This window comes from Centroberyx gerrardi, chromosome 7 (genome assembly GCF_048128805.1).
Source record: "Centroberyx gerrardi isolate f3 chromosome 7, fCenGer3.hap1.cur.20231027, whole genome shotgun sequence".
Taxonomy (NCBI): Eukaryota; Metazoa; Chordata; class Actinopteri; order Beryciformes; family Berycidae; genus Centroberyx; species Centroberyx gerrardi.
Window position 1 is genome coordinate 24,238,962 of NC_136003.1, and position 19,265 is coordinate 24,258,226.

The 19,265-nt window shown below is 48.6% G+C and overlaps 2 protein-coding genes across 2 annotated transcripts in view; one reads left to right on the plus strand and one right to left on the minus strand.

Annotated features, from left to right (window-relative positions):
- The window catches only part of nkiras2 (NFKB inhibitor interacting Ras-like 2), a 415,504-nt gene that overhangs the window by 162,775 nt on the left and 233,464 nt on the right, over window positions 1–19,265 (minus strand). The gene's annotated exons all lie outside the window — the stretch shown is intronic.
- The window catches only part of LOC139919932 (inactive phospholipase C-like protein 2), a 68,918-nt gene that overhangs the window by 24,060 nt on the left and 25,593 nt on the right, over window positions 1–19,265 (plus strand). Inside the window, exon 2 of the mRNA XM_071909816.2 lies at window positions 16,014–18,500. Within this exon, the coding sequence (XP_071765917.2) occupies window positions 16,014–18,500 (2,487 nt within the window). The remainder of the gene's footprint in view (window positions 1–16,013; window positions 18,501–19,265) is intronic.

Below are 19,265 nucleotides of genomic sequence, written 5' to 3' on the forward strand. Positions count from 1 at the left end.
AACAATAATCATAGTATTAACTTTATTTATATAGCGCTTCTCTAAAAACAATGTTTACAAAGAAAACAAAAAGGAGAAAACAAATGGTAATGAGGCAAGAGGCAAATGCACCTCTAGTGTCCAGCCGATGCAAGTCGTCTCATAAGGAAACAATAATGAAAAATAAATAGAAAAAACAAGTAATACAAGAGATGCATAGATACAAATAGAAATCCAACAGGAATACAAATACAAACAGAAAGCAATAAAAGCGTGTGCCTGACCACATGAACGCTCAGCCAAAACAAGTTGACCCCTAAAAACACAGTGATGAATAAAGAAGAATAACAAGTAATAAAGAGATACACAATTACAAATAAAAAATAGAGCAAAAGAGATACAAATACAAAAACAGCAGAAGTAGAAGTGCGTTTTTAGAAGCTGATTTAAAAGATGAAACTGATCCAGTATTATTCACAGGGATTTTAATAATACTATAATAGTAATAGTTGTATTTGTACAGCACTGCTCTAAAACAAAGTTTCACAAGTCACATGGGGATTCCCACAGTTCACAAGACCCACTGGGCTATGTTAGATAGAAAGTGCAATCTTCAACTCTGCAAAGGTTAGTTGAAAATTACCTTTCTGTAGCTTGTATCATATCTGAAATTGTATATTACGCTTCTAGTTAAAGCGTTAAATCCAGCATATATTTGTTGCCATGGGAAAATGGAAAACATGCCCTGCGTTGTCATATATGCAAATCTTTTTCACAGCTGACAGCTGACATGTTCTGTACTATCTGCAGTCCCTCCTCTGAACTCCATTAGTCTGGCAAATCACATCCGAATCTACCACTCCTTCTGACATTATCATTAAATGCTTATGATGGCAATGACAGTGTATAAAAATGAATTTTATTTGGATGAAACGCAATAATTCTGTGTCACTCGAGGTATTCGGCAGGTCTCATTTCATTTTCCTGTTCATAATGTCTCTGTTATCTGTCGCAGACAGGTTTGTGAGTAAAAAAAAAAATGTTGGGTGCAGCTACGCTTAGCTCCCCTGAAGAAAGGGCACTGATGATGAATTTTAATTACTCATATGCCAGGAATTGGCAGCCGATTGCAATCTGGGTTCAAAGGTAGTCATCTGCATTTTGATTGACAACGCCACGCACTTGTAGCACATGAAAGACTCTGCCTGTGAAGGATGCAGATGGAGTTGATTATAGGATGCGGATGTATTCTGAAATTCAATAGAATATGCAGAGGCATACTGAGAAGTGTTTTCCTAGTTGGTGCCCTCTGCTATGCACCGGTGCAGAACCGTGCAGAGTGTATGTGTGTGTATGTGCATGTGGGGAGATGTTGTTCTTGAAGGTGAAAGAATCCCTTGTCTCCCCTTCCCTGAGTCCTGTTTTACCATAATGTTTGCTCTCTGATGACAATCTTATAGGATTAAGCAGCTAGCTGTTTTTTTTCTGTCTCCCTTATGTTCTGTCTCCCAGTTATCAGATTAGCTGCTGAGCATTTGTGTTGTGTTGTGTGCGTTTGTGTGTGTGTGTCTGTGTGTATGTGTGTGATGCACGGCATGCCTTCTCGTCCTTCAGGTGCCCTCGCTACGCAAACAGAGAATTGAAGGGAATGGGAGGCAAAGAGAGAGAGAGATAGAAACCGCAATGGAAGAAGGCTTTACTCATTTTCTCCTCCTTTTGGCACTCACACTCTGAAATGTTAACATCCATCGCAACAGCTTCTGAAAGTTTCAGAGGTATTATCACCTTACCGCAGTGTTATAATAATAAATCCTCCTGCTCAGTAAGACTGTACAGTGTGTGGAGCGGAGCAGAGCTGACATTGCCGGTGCCTGTAATGAGTGTAGTAAATCAGCCAGGATGCTCACGGATGCAGCGTGTTAAATCACAATAAGCCCCGTGTGCACAGGTAGTGACAGAGGAGCTTCCACTCTCAAGATGGACACAGGGAAATAAAAAAAGCCAAAACAAAACATAGGGCAAATGATGGTCATACTCATGCCCGTGCACGTGAGGACGGGGCATCCTGCAGACAAGTCTGTTCAGAGCTGGAGAGCGATGCCAACGGCGTATGGCAGGAAGGAAGGGAGGAGTCGGGGAAAACAGCAGATGGGTGAAGAGAGGAGCGCCCCGTAGGATCCCCACCTGCACGCAGACTGTCCGGCAGACTGGCCTCGAACGCCGCCGAGTTCACTAAGCTAGGGTAAAAAAAAGACTCTGTAGCTTCTGCACTGTAAGCGTATTGATTCTCTTCGAGCTCTCATAGGAATTTCATACGTGCGTTAGCCTCCGGCACGCAAATCACTTCTGCTCAGGGGGAATAATCGCTAACGCCGCTTTCATCAGGAAATGGAGAAACTTTATTCTGAGGCTCAGCGGAGTGGGAGATGTCGCTGCGGGGGGGGGGGGAAAGCGGTTTATTTGACTGAGTCAGTGGAGCTTTGTGCTTCGCTCTTCCCGCTACATTCTCCCCCTCAAGCCCCGAGCAGCTGTTCTGACCCTGGTTCCCCCTCCATGCCTTTCTAACACCCACGCACGCACCAGCCTGGTGTGTCAGAGCAGCCGCTGCACCGTGGGATTTTTCTTTCTCTTTTTTGAAGGACGCCAAGTACTATACTGTACGGTTTCCCCCTCCGTAATTAAATAAACAAATGCCCGACAAAAGCCCTTCCTGTCCTTGGAGAGATGTGAGTAACTCTGTGACTTTCGGTCTAATTTCTGCCTTTGAAATGAGGCCTCCGTCTATGTTTAGATTGGCTTTTATAACCCATCTCCAAAGAACTTTCACACAAACATCCACACTACACACACACACACACACACATAGTCCTCCCCAGAGTGTGATCCAGGGTGTGTTATTGTGACCAGGGGGTTAGAGGAGGCTGAGATGATGCTGGTTGGGGCAAAAGCTGTCTGTCTCCCAGGCGGTCTCCAGGCAACCGGCCCGGCAGCTCCCCACAGAGAGAGGTAATGACAGGGGGGCCGAGGGACCGGCCTGAGCAGGTCCTCCCATAAACACCAGGGATGTGGTTGCTGCTACCGGAGCCGCCGCTGCTGCTGCTGCTGCTGCTGCTGCTTCCGCTGCCGTTGGCTGGAAGCTTGCAGGGTAGTTAGTGCTCCGCAAAGGCCTGTAAACTCAACCACATGGAGAGATAACACAGACCAGCACAACAGGAGCCTAACGCTGCTTCACTCTCCCTATCAAACTCCATATTAGGCTCTTCCTCCCTTTGATTCCCATTTCAGCATCTCTCTGAATCTCTCTCTCTGTGTGTGTGTAAATGTGTGTTTGCAGTTGCGAAAGTAATAGTTTTGAGATAATCATTTTTTGAGGTTGTCCAGCAAGCATCAGCTCGAATGAAAAACAGTTTGAAACACAATGCTTCTCATCCAAAGAAAGCGAAAGAGAAGGAGATAAACAGAAAGAAGCCTCGATAAGGAGTTTTCCGAGCCTTTGGACAGCTCATTGGGAGCGTAGGAGCGAAGGAGCCCCGGCCCGTCCGAGCCGCTCATCGTTCCGCTTGTTTTTCCTCTTTGCGTTGATGCGGCAGATTGAATTTTCTTTGTTTTTCTCCCCTGCACACAACAGCAGTTTGTTCGCCAAGGAACTCTCGAAGGATTGCGCTGCCTAAAACCATATACGTTGTGTCTCTTGTTTCTGTCGTGCCTACCGCAGCAGAGAGTACCAATTTAGCCTCGACTTTTATAAGAATAAAAAGAACAGCGTAAGAAATGATGTTGGCGGTGTTCTCGTGTCACAGGTCACATTAGATAAGAACAGCAGAAGAATAGTTGACTTGGTGCAGAATCCCACAGGAGACGTGGCTCTTCATCCTTTCACCGGTCCTCGTCACCTTCACCCTCACACGACCTCAGACACAAATCCTCGCCCCGTTTGTCACCGTGTGTCCTTGCCGGCGCAGTTGAGTTCGGTTTAACATGGCGGCCCGGGCTTCTCTGTGAAACTGGGTCAGGTTGTATTCATTTTAGCCCCAGCCTCACCAGCTTCACCTCCCCTCCTGCTGCTCAGTACTGTCCCGGGGAATCCTGACTCCCCCTCTCCTTGGTGAAGGCGAGAGGCTGGACCTAAAAATAGGACTCGTTGTTCTCCCTGTTCTCCCCCCACCTACCCCAACCCCAACCCCAACCCCAACCCCCCAGACAGATGCAGGAGAGCCCCATTCCTCTACCTCTAGGTCTTTTCCTCTGCGGATCCATCATCGGTATCAATCAGCGCCCCGGCCCGGCCCACCCACAGCGGGATACACCCGCTTTCTCCTTGCTGCAGTCCGGCCAGTCAGTCTCTCTGGGCAAACACAGGGGTCACCTTCACCCAGAGCTCTTCTGCAAAGTGGGCACATTGAACCGTCCGCCCCTCCCTTTCACTCTACATTTACACACACACACACACACACACACACACACACACACACACTTCCTCTCCCTTCCTCGCCTGCTCAGCCGTGTCCTACATTTGTCTCCACTACAGGGAGAAAAAGCTAATGAAGCTGTAATTCATATCAGCAGCATTACAGAGAATCCAACCAGTATGTGGTAGCTTTTTTTTTTTTTTTTTTTTATTAAAGAGAAGCAGCTGTAAGGACACAGGATAGACACAGTGAACGTGATTTAGGCTGACTAGGAATGTAACAGACCACTAGATGGACAGATAGCACTAAATGCTAATTCAGCCGCGCTCCCTCCCTGCTCTCTCCACAGGCACGGGCTGTACTAAGTCAGCCCTAACCGGCAATATGAAGGATTGGGGTGATAGGATTTAAAAGGTAGCGTTAAAGCACGGTCCAAGTATGGTCAGCCACGGACGCGTCATGATGAACGATAAGCTTATAGAGGGGAGAAGAAAGGAGGCTGATCTCTCCGCAGATCAAAGATAGGCGGGTGCAGATACCACGCCGGAGTTATTTATTTCTTTTTTTTTTTCTTCTTCTGCTGGCGCTGGAACAGTCCGTGAGTCGGTTTGCCAGCCTCTCGGCGAGACAGAAGGAGCCCAGGCGAGGATCAGGCTCACGGGGATTATTTATAGAGTTGAGTGGGCTTCGCGGACGCAGGCGTGGAATGTGTCAGAGAGAAAATGCATCATTTATCAAAGCCTGCTCAGAGACGCGCTCTTATTTTTGCCCAAATGCCGAGCGGAGCCGCGGGTTCGGGACAAAACGCAGCCTTTTTTTTACGAAAGCATCATGCTCCGAGTGTACTGTACTATAGTAAGCTGCCAATGCTCTTCTTCCCACACGGGGTCTTCTGCACCTACACAGGTGGCTGGACTTGACTGAACGCTTGCCAATTATAGCTCCCCCTCTCCTCTTCCTCTACTCCAGCATCTAAATAGCTTCTCAGCCGTGGCCTATGCACTGCTCACAAAGAGAGAGGATGTTTAAAATACACACATGGTGGGCGGTTGGAGAGTGGGTATACTACACATCGGGGGCGTGTTTGTGTGTGTATGTGTGTGTGTGTGTGTGTGTGTGTGTGTGTGTGTGTGCATGAGGAGGTGTAGAATAGAACCAGGAGACTCTATTGGGATTGTGTCAGAGGCATCGTAGGCTCTGATTACATAGCTCACAGTTTGTCCCCTTGTGTATTTTCCTCCACCGTAGACAATGACCTCAAAAGAATGAGATGGAGAGAAATGAGGAATCACTATCAAGGACAGGCTATGGTTGTGTGCGAGTGTGTGTGTGTGTTGTGTGTGTGTGTGTGTAGTCAAAGCCGTGTGGGGGTGTTTCTGTGTACGCCACGAGGCACATCTGTCAGAGGACAGCACAGGATGCCGCTTTGCCCCTTATCTCCTCCTCTCTCCGGTCCCGTTCGGGGAGCAGAGGAGAGAAAAGAGGTGGAGAGAGGAGGAGGAGGAGGAGAGCAGCGAAGCAGAGGTGTCCTGTACTGCAGCAGTGGCACAACTCTCTGGTGGCAGGCAGGGGCACTTCTCTCCTCTCTCTCCGCCGTCAGCTGCAATGCAGACGGCAGTCAAGGTTACCCCGGTGGCCGCAGTGATAGACTGAAGTATTGAGGACGCCGGGGCAGCCAGGCAGAGAGGCGGTGAACAAGCTTCGGGAAACTCGCGGCCTCGCTGTCCCATAATGCATTTTATTTATAGCCGGAGAACCTTCACACGCAGACTGGCTGCCGTCCCGGCTCCTGCGGCGGCGCGTGATGTTTCTGGGGCTCGGAAGACCGCGGCGTTCGCTTCCTTTGCGTTGCGCAGATCGAATCTCTCCTCTTTTCTCTTTGCCGCGGATGGGCCCGTAATCTTCTGGCAGGCTGTCATTTCACATGAAAGCCTTATCTCGGAGGTGGAGGGTAAATGCCGCGGAGATGTGTGGCACGGGACTGACAGGGTGACATTTTGCTGTTAATCAGTCTCCTGTGTTCATCCTCTGCTCCCTCTGTCTGTTTGTGATAAACATGTCAGTCTCAGCTGCACCGCTACACCGAATTAACTGCTGTATCTGGTCAAGGCGTCGGAGGGGCCCCCCGTATTGGAAGTGGATCAGAGAGAGGCCACATCTGGTAGCGTCTCACATAAGAGCCACCGCAGCATCCTCACTTCCTGTACAAAGAGAGCTGTAGTCGCAGAGCGTCTGTCGCAGACATTGAGAGGAAACAGGAGAGGATGTCCGACATTCCCACATCCTGTGTGTGTGTGTGTGTGTATGTGTGTGTGTGTGTGTGTGCCCAAACAAATTCCTCTGGCCTCCCCTCTCCCTGCACCCGAGGCCCAGGCAGACGATTCATTGTGAGCACGTTCAAAACAGCTGCCTCTGTCAGATGCTATTGAGGCGGTGATAGATCATTTCCTGCGGGGTGGCAGCGTACAGCGCACCACTAGCCCGGCCTTAATTGTTTCCCAGTATCAATCTCATCTCTTTATTGCTGCCATGCGATGGGATATAGAGAGTAAGAAAGAAAGCAAAAGAAAGAGAGGGAGAGAGAGAGAAAGCAAGCGAGAAAATGAAAGGAAAAAGAGAGGGAGCAGTAAACAGAAAGAGAGTGACGGAGAGCAAGAGAAAGTAAGAGAGCAAACAATAGTGAGAGAACAAGCAATAGACAGAGAGGAGGGTACTGATGACAAGACCCAGGTGTCATCGCACCAGTGTCAACTGTTATCCTTTCATCAGCCATTGTCGAGTTGGGCAAACACACTTTCATGTCACACACACACACACACACACACACACACACACACACACACCCCCCTCCATCCACATCCTGGGCAAACAGAGCCAAGATCCGGCGCCTCAGCTGAAAACCATGTGGGGAAATGAAAAAAACATTGTGGCAACGAATGTAGAGAGAGGAATGCTAAGTCTTTGAGATGAGACCACGCTGTTAATCAGAGCAACGCAGATCAAGGGAGAGTGTTTAAGAGAGTTATATCTGATGATGTGATAGGAGTGGATGAGTGGCTCCAGTGGAGATAGCAGAGGGGCCCGGCACAGAGCTGCCAGGTAGTTAACACATCGCTGTTGTCAGGGGAAAACTTCTCATTAAACCTCAATTTTGGTGATGATTATACTCGAATTGAATGGTCCTCTACAGGCTGAGAATTGCTGAAACCCAAAACGTATTGTATGATTTGTATGAAACTCAAAACATATTGTATGATTTAACAAATGCGGGGTGGTCAATCTGACACTGAGTTTCTTTGTCTTAAAGTTGCACTAGGCAGGATTTTCATGTAAAAACACACCCAGCCTAAATCACCAAGTGGGGCTGCAATAGAGAAGAGCGTCCCATTCCCACTACTTGAAATGCCGTAATTTCAACCTATTTGCCCAAAATTTCTGGTATCGGGTACGGACACTTCTCCGCCCACAGAAAGTGACCAATCGAAACTTAAGTGCGAAATACAAACTGTCTCCTAAACATCAGTGAGTAAAAGCTCCGTCCAGAGAAAGCTGGACTCACCACTGTTAGATCTTTTATCTCGTTCTTTCGGTATAAAGCGATCGCAGAGTGCTTTACTGTGTTACATGATTTCTTTACTTGACACTTTTGGAGATACCAGCTTTTTTTTCACCTGCCGGCAGCAATATGCCATTTGGGGAAGGCTTTTATCCAAAGCGCCTTACGGTACCATGAGTGCATGCATTTTTAGATGGATTGGAGGTAGTTGTTATTAGACTAGGAATGAGCGGGCAGAGATTGTAGTAGATTGAGTTGGCACAGACAGTGGCGGAGGTGTGATATAGTGATAGGGAACATGGGCTGATCAAATAACCTTCAAACATCCTCCGCTAAAACCGAACGCGGCAGAGAGTACAACCGACTGGAGATGGGAGGGGAATCTAGGGACACGCAGCCTCCTCCTCTGCCTCTGTCTCGCTCTCTCTCTCTCTCTCTCTCGCTCTCCCTCCCACATACAAAGGATTATACTGTCATTATTCAACACAGCTTCTGCAGCATTACCGACGTGACCCGGCGGACAGACAATCACGGAGAGTGAGGGAGATGGCTGGCGTCGAGGATGAGAGCGGACGGCTGGCCCGCGGAGCTGGGCGGCAGACAGATAAGACGGGGAGTTGACCGAGAGGAAAATCCTGAACTCGACGTGACTTGACCCCGTACGACGTCCTCTCACGCACACGCAGAAACACGCGTGTACACACTCCACTCGCACGTGAGAGCACACGCATGCAGGCACACACAAACTCACCTGAACGGAGCTTTTGAAAGAGGTATACTGCAGGAAATAATTGGCCCCATTGGAGATGCAAGGCGATGGAAAGTAGGAGGAAGGCAACCGAGGGAGAACGAGGGCAGTGCGATAGAGCAGCCGCAGGAGAGCCTGCCGTTGCTGTGTATGTGTGTGTGTGTGTGTGTGTGCGTGCGTGTGTAAAGCGTGCGCTGAATTCAGATAGGTGCGATATGATATATGACCGCATCCGCCTCCTCCAGAAGCGAGCCCTGTCGTATCAGTGCGCCATACTGTATGCATTGAATGGGTTCATGACAGACAGTGAAAATAAACGGGTCCTAAAACGGCCCACAGTCCTCTGCGCTTTTTGCTTTGGTTCCACAGCTCGATAGCATTGACCTCCACTCTCTCCGCGGCCCGGTAATTAGTGGATTGTTTGGTGCACTTTGGCTCATTCAAAGTTCTCTGGGGGATTTCCACTCATTATCGGAGCATGGAAAGAGTGTTAACAGCAGAACTGGGGCTTTATTTTCAAGGCACACACACAGCACTGTGCACAATGGACCACCTGGATAAAAAAGTAAATCCATTTGTGTGCCTGGACGTACACACACACACACACAGACAAACACACCCGCACAGAACACACACTCGTGACACGTACATTCTCACATTCTCTCTTAAATCTTCGCTTTCTGGCCTCTTCACACATTATGTTCGTGTTCTGTGAAAACCTCACTGAGATGGTGCGATGGGTTGCACAATGAGACTACTGCTGTGACAATTCAAACAGCCGCCCGCTGTAACAAATGGTGACAGTGGGCTGTCAGTGAGCCCCTGATTTTCCTTCTTCTCCTCTCTCCCGTTTTGCCTTTTTCCATCCCTCTCTCTCTTTCCTTTCTCCATTCCTCTCTCTCTCTCCTGCTCTCATTGTCCCCCATGATGAAATTGGGGGAGGGACTGTGGATCGGCCCAGGTACGTCTGTCTGTCACAAACAATATCTCGGACGCTGCTGACGGCATTTTCAGCTAAACATTGACTAACCGTTAAGTTTAGTCAACTGAAGCAACTTTGGTCAAGGTTAGGCTAAGGTTATGGTTTGGCAAACAAAACAACTTGGTTAAGGTTAGGGAAAGGTTTTGGACACGGTTAAATAAGAAAAACTTTAGCTAAAAATTTAAATTCGTCTTGCACTGATTGGCCCAAAGGGTTACTGCATCATTTTTGGGGGATGAAATGTTTACTGTTGCCAAATTTTCAGTTCAATTCAAAGATGTTTTATTGGCATGACAGAAAACAAACCCATATTGCCAAAGCAATATATTATTGATATAGTATTTAGCTTGCTCTCTCTCTCTCTCTCTCTCTCTCCCTCTCTCTCTCTCTCTTTCTCTCTTTCTCTCTTTTCTGCCCCGTCTCTGAATCCAATTTTTCAATTTAACTTAATATGCTGTATTGGCATGGATGTTGAACAACATTGCCAAAGCATCTAAACACAATTGAGTAAGCATTAAACTCTCTCTCTTTCTTTGTCTCTCTTACACACACACACACACAAAAACACTCAGCATTGATCCTCCTTCTCTCTGTCCACATCCCCCCTCCGCGGTCCCGTCCCGAGGAGTGGAGTCTGTTAGTGTGAATGATGCTCGCCTTAAGCCCTGTGTGGCAGGATTCAGATGTCAGTCTCTGTAACCAGCTTGGATGTGGGGAGGAGGAGGCAGTGTGGTTCCTTGGGGGGTGCGAGGTTGGGGGGGGGGGGGGGGGGGTTGGCTCTGATGATGACCTCCCACCCACCTCCACCAGTGGACCGGGCCTCACCGAGCTGCACCGATCTTCTAAGGCGAATCCGAGCTTTTCGGCTCTTCGAGTGCGATGCCTCCGCGCTCCTCACTCAGAAACATTGTGTTACTCATGACTTGCAACTCATGTTTACTTGTTGATATTCCACCTGTTACATTCTGTTCTCGTTTCACCCCCAAAGTTGGCAATTGCGTCCCTCTCTTACCTTCAAAATTCTTGGCTGTGAATGATCATGGAAATCAAATCGCATTGATTTACAATGTTCCTGTCATCCTTCTGCTTGATAAAATCAAAATAGTGGGAATGGGAAAGTAAACGCATCTCCCTTATTTTCATCAAGCCAGCACAGCGCTCGCATCAGCCGAGAGGACGACAGCTATTCTGATTAAAATCTCCAAATTGATAATGGGGGAGGGGGAGATAACAAAAGAAGCAACTTTTTTCATTGGTGGCTGTACTATTATTATTGAAATTGTGTTGAAATTGTGATTAATTACACTACTTCTTACTGGGAAAGGTGATAATATTACTGTAACGCAGTGCTGAGTTTTGCGCTACCATTCAAACACTGCCTGTGGGTGTGTGTCTGTGCGTGTGTGTGTGTTTGATGTGTCAGTGTGTGCCAATGTAGGTTAGCCGTGACTAGTTGTCTGTCAGGGTGTATGTGTGTAGACTTTCATGCCATAATCCCCCGGCACACACACACACACGCAGGCATGCACGTCACACACATACCATGACTCACAGCGTGGAGAGGACGTCATCAACAGGGCCCCGCTCTGTTCCGCTTCTCTCCCCATTACCCACGCTCCCCTGCTGCCTTATTCACCCATCCACCACACACACACACACACACACACTCACCCAGATCACATTGTAGCTCTGTGGGTGAGAAGAACTGAGCCGTGCCCGACTACTTTCTGCAGGGCCGTTTTACAGTCGAGATAAGAGTGGAGAATGGAGTAGTCGGTGGCAGGCAGCCATGTGGCGTTGAATAGAGCAGTTAGGACTAGGAGGTGGGTGGGTTGGGGGGGTTTGGTGCGATGGGGAGGGAGGAGGGCATGGCAGTGAATGGAGCAGTATGTCCAGAGTCCCACAGGAAGAGATAGCCAACCCTCGGGGGGGAAGGACTCATCCTCCGTGTGTTGAATAGCAGCGCTGAGCGGCTCAGCACTCGGGTCGTTTTTACATTTGACAGCCCGGTGGCTCAGACACGCACCCGCGTAAGCCCTCCGCTCCTCCGTTTGAGCTACGATGTTGTGTTCCGAGTGTGTGTCGGCGCGGTGGAGCTGTTTATGCGGCCGTGTAAGCAGACGGAGCGAGAGGACTTGGCGGTTTGGCTCGCGCTCCCTGACACAACAAGGGGTCAGGCGGTGGGGGGAAGCCCTCGGGGGGCGACTGTTGGGGTGCTGGCGTTCCATATATATACACACACACACACACACACACAGACCAAGGAGGTGCAGCAGACGCCAGTCTTCCTGATAGTGCTGCATTCCTGGGCGTACAACAGACTAGGGGAGGAAAGGATGACTGGAGATGTGGAAGCCAACCGCAGGCGTATGGGTTTTAGAGCTGATAAAACGGTATTAATGAAAATATATACTCATTCCTTCCATTAACCCAGCTATCCCTCAAAAATTATATACAGATACAGTTAGGGTATTGACAACGGTCGGGATGCCCTTCTCTGGAATTTGCAATAGTTCATATTGCAATTTAGATCTTTTTTTTTTTATTAGTTGTTCAGCTCTACTTACAGTACCACTTTAAATAGAGCCGTCATGTTGGCATGCTCCACTCATGCAGTCTAACAGGCAACCTGAGGGCTTGTGTTGCACTAATTGTCTCCCTGGAGTTAAGTTCCTGCCTCGTGCCGCTTACGGGGCGCAGCGTCGGGTGTGACAGCGTTGACGGGAGGAGAGTGAGCGTGACACACCGCTGCCCTTCACAGGACGCTGGGCGGCTTGTCTCACAGCCTGCCCGTCCCCATCAGCTTCACCCATACATCAGGGAGTGTTTGACCCCGCCCGGGGTGGCCAGCGCCACCGCAGGATGGGGGTGGGGGAGGTGGGGAGGGTTACCAAAATACCCTTCTATCACCGCGGCAACAGCAGCAAACGGCAACAGGCAGTCAAGCCAGAAGCGCACAAACACACACGCACTCACACACACACACACACACAGAAAAACTGACATCCCTAACAGGAAAAACCCCTGAGGCTGTGAGAAAATGGTGAGAGTGTGTGATAGGAGTGCGGTCGATCAGGGAGAAAAAGGAGAGGAGCTGTGTGTAGCAAAGAGAGAGATAGAAATTTAAAAAAAAAGGTTAAATAATTCAGGATGGAGTGTGAGAGGAAAGGAAAAAGAACGGCTATGCTAAACGCTGGAAATGAAGACTGATAATGACTTGTTTTTTTGGCCTGACCTTTCTCACTTATGCATACCCCTCAGGACCAATATCATTGACCAGTCGAATGATAAATCCTTTAACTGTAGGTCACCATCATTGCGATTCCACGTTTAAAATCAATGACTAGGATTTGGGTTCAGCAGTGATGGAAATGATCCGTAGCAGACTCCACGGATGCACACACCTCGTGCCTGCTTGGTTTTGATTGAGGGGCCAGATCTGAGGGTAACAGCTTGTCGTCCTGCTGGGCTCTCCGGCTAATTATAACAGCATGCTAATGAAACACAAGATTACCCTCATGCCCTTTGACCTTCTGTGGCCACAGCACTTCCCCAAAGAAGGCCTGGAAACAATCAGACCTGACCAGAGCCCCTCCTGCTATCTCGCCCTCCTCCCACTCTCTCAATCTGCTTTCTGTCTCACAGAGCTTTCTTCACATATCCCCAACACCCTGGCCAGCGTAGATCTCCATCTGGTTGATTCTGTAAACAGCTCCGAAGAGCAAAACGGAGGAAATACTGACTCGCTTTTTTGGTGTTTTGGGTTTTGGAAATAGACTTTCTGACCACCGGCGAAGCTGTTGACTGTAGTTTTCTGTCACAGGAGGCAAAAAGAGCGGGAGCTGGCGGCTGGCGAGATTAAAGAGCACAGGATGGGGGTTGAAATGTGATCTCATGATTACGGCCTCCAGATGCATCACTATCTATATAAGCACTAGGGTGGGCAGGGGGAAGGATGATATTTGTGAGGAAACAGGAGCGTTGGGAGTGGCTGTGGGAGACAGCAGTAGGAGTGGGCAGTGATGCCGTGGTCCATGTGGCTCTTGCTGTGTGAAGTGGTTGACACGTTCCCTTTACTCCTAGATTAACTCTGTGAGAGAGCTGGAATAGTGCTCTTCTCCAGCTGAACCAACAGACCTTACCCTCCTTACCCTCCTGGTCTTGGAGCTGGTTTATGATTTGCCATGTGGCCACGGTTCTTGGCACCAGCTCACACTCAACAACTGCATGCCAATGTCAAGTGCTTCTTGAAGGGGAGAAAATAAATGCTTGCATATAAGGCCAAATTTTTACTGCTCCTGTGGCGCAGTCCCCATGGTGTGCCCAGGTGGAGTTTTCGCCTGTTCTCCCGGTGACTCCAGGCTCTATTTTATCACCTCAAGCCTTTTGACTTGGGTGGTCTCAACACCACTGGGCCACAGTGCTCCATCTGGACGTGAGACCTCTGAAAACACTGTAGAGAATTTTCCCATTTCCATTTGCTTTGTATCTCTATTCAAAGTTTTTTTTTTTCCATAGGTTGTACAGCATTATTAAATCCGCCTTTGAGGAATTACAAATCTGTGCATCGGGAATGAGGGTATTCAGTGCTTATGTTGAGCAGAGAGACGAGATAGAGGTCATCAAACAAGGGCACAGCCGGAGAGTGATGATTGTGTCATTTCCCCGGCTTTGCGTCAAGTGGCGCTCATTAATCGTGATGAGGTGTCGGGCGTCATCTGCCTCTGGCCGTCAGGTGGAAGACGGATGGCCCCGAGGTGCTTCACTGTGGCTGGAGCTGAACCATGCTCTGGGGAGATCCATCAGACCTGTATAGGCAGCCATTGTCCTGTGGGGAAGACATGCACACTCGTCCACAACCCCGGGACCCTCTGCCTCCCTCCCTTGCTTTATTCAAACAAAAAAGGCCTCAAAGACATGGAGGGCGGGAAAGAAGTTGAGATTAATTGGCTTTGCTTACATTGACGTGTCACCAGGGTATTACGTCTCACAAAGATAATTTGTATTCTGTCTGTCTTTCAACGATGATGATCTGAGTGGCTTGTGCCCTACAATCCTTAATATATAACACAGTAATTTGTGGATCAGTTTAAGTTCAGATTTAAACTTAACTAATGTACTGTACTCTGTGGTATGCATTTTCCAAGTCCAAACCAGGCCAGCTGCATCCAGGCTATCCAGCTAACCACAGTCCTGTGTGGAAGTAGGGCAGGACTGTCTGTCTGCTCTGTGCCAGCTAGGCTCACTTGACTTGCAAGCAGCTAAAGTTCAGCCGTGGCATGGCAGGTGGTGTGTGTAGCATCTGTTTTACTACTTTCACATGAGTTAGGCTACAGACAGAGTTGTTTTTGAGAGAGAGACGGTCTCCTCAGAGCTTCAACAAACTTTGCAGTGCCTTTGGAATCCGCTGGCAAGAAATGCATGTATTTATAAGAGGTTGCCCACAGGATGAATATTTAACTAGCAAATCTCATTTGCAGTTATAAGGTAATGTGAAACTCTGAAACTCTTTAAGGCCCTTAACTTGAGATTTGAGCCAAGCCGAAATCGTATATGCAGTTTCATACCCTATCATTACAGCAAGCACTGCTCTTTTAAAAAGAAACAGACCTCATGTGGCATGCATTATTATTACGATTTGTCTTGAGGGAAAACCGCAGAAGTTACACTGTCTTCACATGATGTTATGCAATTTGAACTATGAGTGGAATAATTAGACAAGGAGTTATGCATTTTAAACAGGCATGTGATTATCTCTGAGGCTAATGTCTTCATCTGACATACAATGGGCTGCTTTGAATCTATTTATAAAGAGTGATTGTTTTTTCCCAATTTAATAATCAAATGTCAAAGCAGGCGCATCATGGGGCCCATCCACTACTGCATCCCAGCTCTGTAAAGATGGGCCCCAGCATGTTGGCTGGCCCCTGGGGAGAAGAGAAAGAAAATAAAGATTCCTACCAAGCAGTTGATAACTGGGTGTTTGGTGGCAGGTGGTTAATATAGTCTGTCAGAGCTGTGCGTTCAGCAGCTCAGCACAGTTCACCACTGGGGGAGGTAAATCATCTCCATCTTTACCTTTCAGCAGCATGACAGCCTGTGTTTAGATGTAGGATTTTTTTTTTTTAGGATTTATTGTGCACACATCCATCTAGATATAAAGCCTCACTGTGATGAAGGGCCATCTCTGCTCTTTGTCTCCTGTTTTTTTTTTTTTTTTTGCCTCTCCAGTGTATGTAATCATAGCTTAGGCTCCACTGCTGTATCCTGAATTCAGACACAAAGTGTAACCAACAAATCTTTCTCCACCCCAACCCCCACCCCCCCTTCTCTTTCCAGGATGGCTCCAAGCAAAGGCAGGTGAGGAAGAAGACGGTTTCCTTCAGCTCCATGCCGAGTGACCGCAAGATTAACAGCACAGCTGCCTGCATGGCCTTCATGATGGAGGGCTGTGAGATGAAGAAGGTGCGCTCCAACTCACGCATGTACAACCGCTACTTCTTGCTGGACCCAGACATGCACTGGCTGCGCTGGGAGCCGTCCAAGAAGGATTCAGAGAAGGCCAAACTGGAGATCAAGAGCATTAAGGAGGTCCGTCTGGGGAAGAAGACCCCAGTGCTGCGCAGCAATGGCCTCTCCGATCAGTTCCCTGACGAATGCGCCTTCTCTATCATCTATGGGGATAACTATGAGTCCTTAGATTTGGTGGCCAGTACAGCAGATGTAGTCAGCAGCTGGGTGATGGGCCTGAGGTACTTGGTGTCCTATGGCCGGCATACTGTGGACATGGTGGAGCCCAGTCAGCCCAGCCTGCGAACTTCTTGGATTGGCTCAGTGTTTGACCTGGCAGATATGGAGAAGGAGGGACACATAGATCTGTTCAGGGCCACCCAGATCATTAAAGGGCTCAATCCAGGAATGAAAGAGTCCAGGATTGAGCTGAAGTTCAAGGAGCTCCAGAAGGCCAAAGACCAATACGGAGAGGGCATTAACATGGACACATTTGTGGAGGCCTACTGTGAGCTCTGCACACGGCCAGAGATTTTCTTCCTCTTGGTGCAGTTCTCCAGTAACAAGGAGTATTTGGACAGTAAAGATCTAATGCTGTTTGTAGAGGTGGAGCAGGGTGTGGAGGGTGTGACAGAGGACATGTGCAGGGATATTGTTCAGAAATTTGAGCCATCTGCCGAAGGCAGGGAGCGGGGCTACCTCTCCATTGACGGCTTCACACACTACCTCCTCTCCTCCGAGTGCCACATCTTCGACCCCCAGCACAAACGTGTGTGCCAGGACATGACCCAGCCCCTGTCCCATTACTACATCAACTCCTCACACAACGCCTCCCTCCTAGAAGACCACTTCTGGGGCTCCTCAGACATCAGCAGCTACATCCGAGCTCTGAGGATGGGCTGTCGCAGCCTTGAGGTCATCGTATGGGACGGCCCAGATAATGAGCCAGTGGTGTATGTAGGCAGTTCTGTAGCCTCACAGCTAGCTTTCTCTAAGGTCCTGGACATTATAAACCAATACGCTTTTGAGAGCTCTGAGTATCCCCTGATCCTCTGCTTGGTAACCCACTGCTGCATCCCCCAGCAGAGGGTCATGGCCCAGCACATGAAGAAGATTCTTGGGGACAAGCTGTATGTTGAACCCCCCAACAAGGAGGAACACTACCTGCCCTCCCCAGAGAAACTCAAAGGTAAAATCCTCCTGAAGGGTAAGAGGCTGCCCCCCAGCTGCACTGACACTGAGGGGGAGGTGACGGATGAGGAGGAGGGTCTGGAGATGTCCAGGAGAGTGGGGGCTGATGAGAAGGACCAGCTGAATGGCTTGGGCTGTAAGAGACTCAGGCTGTGCAGGGAGCTGTCTGATCTTGTGGCTCTCTGTAAGTCAGTCCAGTTCAGGGACTTTGAAATCTCTAAGAGGGACCAGAAATACTGGGAGATCTGCTCCTTCAATGAAGTGGATGCAAACAGGTTTGCCAATGAGTTCCCAGAGGATTTTGTCTGTTATAACAAGCGCTTTCTCTCCAGGGTATATCCCACACCCATGCGGATTGATGCTAGTAACATGAACCCCCAGGACTTCTGGAAGTGCGGCTGCCAGATTGTGGCCATGAACTACCAGACCCCGGGGCTGATGATGGACCTCAACCTAGGCTGGTTCAGGCAGAATGGGAACTGTGGCTATGTGCTGCGACCGGCCATCATGAGGGAGGAGGTGTCCTACTTCAGTGCCAATGCTCGCGACTCTCTGCCGGGTGTGTCCGCCCAGCTCCTTCACATCAAGGTCATCAGCGGGCAGAACTTGCCCAAGCCCCGTGGCTCTGCTGCCAAGGGTGACGTTGTGGAGCCCTACATCTATGTGGAGATCCACGGGATCCCAGCTGACTGTGCCGAGCAGAGGACCAAGACTGTGTCCCAGAATGGTGACAACCCCATTTTCGATGAGAGCTTTGAATTCCAGATCAACTTACCCGAACTGGCAGCACTGCGCTTCGTGGTGCTGGATGATGACTACATTGGTGACGAGTTCATCGGCCAGTACACCATCCCGTTTGAGTGCTTGCAGCCAGGCTATAGACACGTCCCTCTCCAGTCTCTGACCGGGGAGTTCCTGCCCAACACCACCCTGTTTGTCCATGTAGCCATCACCAACAGGCGAGGTGGGGGCAAGGCGCATAAGAGGGGCCTGTCTGTTCGGAAGGGCAGGAAGGCCCGGGAGTACACCTCCACAAAGACCACAGGGATCAAGATAGTGGACGAGCTCTTTAGAGCCTCCACCCAGCCTATCAGGGAGGCCACAGACCTCCGAGAGAATGTGCAGGTAAGGAACTGGATAGTTATTTCAGAGGTGTTATCACCAACCCTCATCATAATAAAAATAGATTTTATCTTGTATTTCAAAGGTAATAACATTTTGTGCTTTCTATTTAATACACTGAAGAAAGTTAGTCAGTTAAGGTTAGTCTTTATGAACATACCGGTATGAATGCTGCTCCTATTGTCATTCAGCTTGCATTCTGCTATGTGATAAAGCTGTTCAAACATTTAATGAGTACAAAAAAAGTGTGAAAGCAAGGGCTCAGTATTCTTAATAATGTTTGTAATCATGTTGTTGTCTCTCTTTGAGCTTCAGTGAATAGGAACAAAACTGCTTTGTGTTGGCTCAGAGCTCATCTGAGTTCATTGCTGTTGTGGATAGAGCCTTGTCGCTAATTGTGCTCTATTAATGTTGTAGAAGAGGGGACTACTAAAGTGACAATGTTGTACAATTAAGAGGTTTATGAATAGTGTAATCATTAATGGGGGACAATTAGCGCCCAGGGGAAAGGGCCAGGTTGCTAGGCACTTAGTGTACTACTTTAAAACTCCACTTGATGAACCAGTTTAGATCAGTAACTGTTTATTTGGCTGACAGTTAGTAGCAGAGGCCTTTCAGTGCTGCTTGTCATTTTGTTTGTGGCGACTGAAGGATGTGATATAAAGCTTGTCTCATTTTCTTTGGTCTTCCTTTGGTCTTTTCTTTGGAGATAAGGAGAGGCAGTGAGCCTTTTACATGCCCTGTGCTGTGTATCATCAGTTGTCTGGT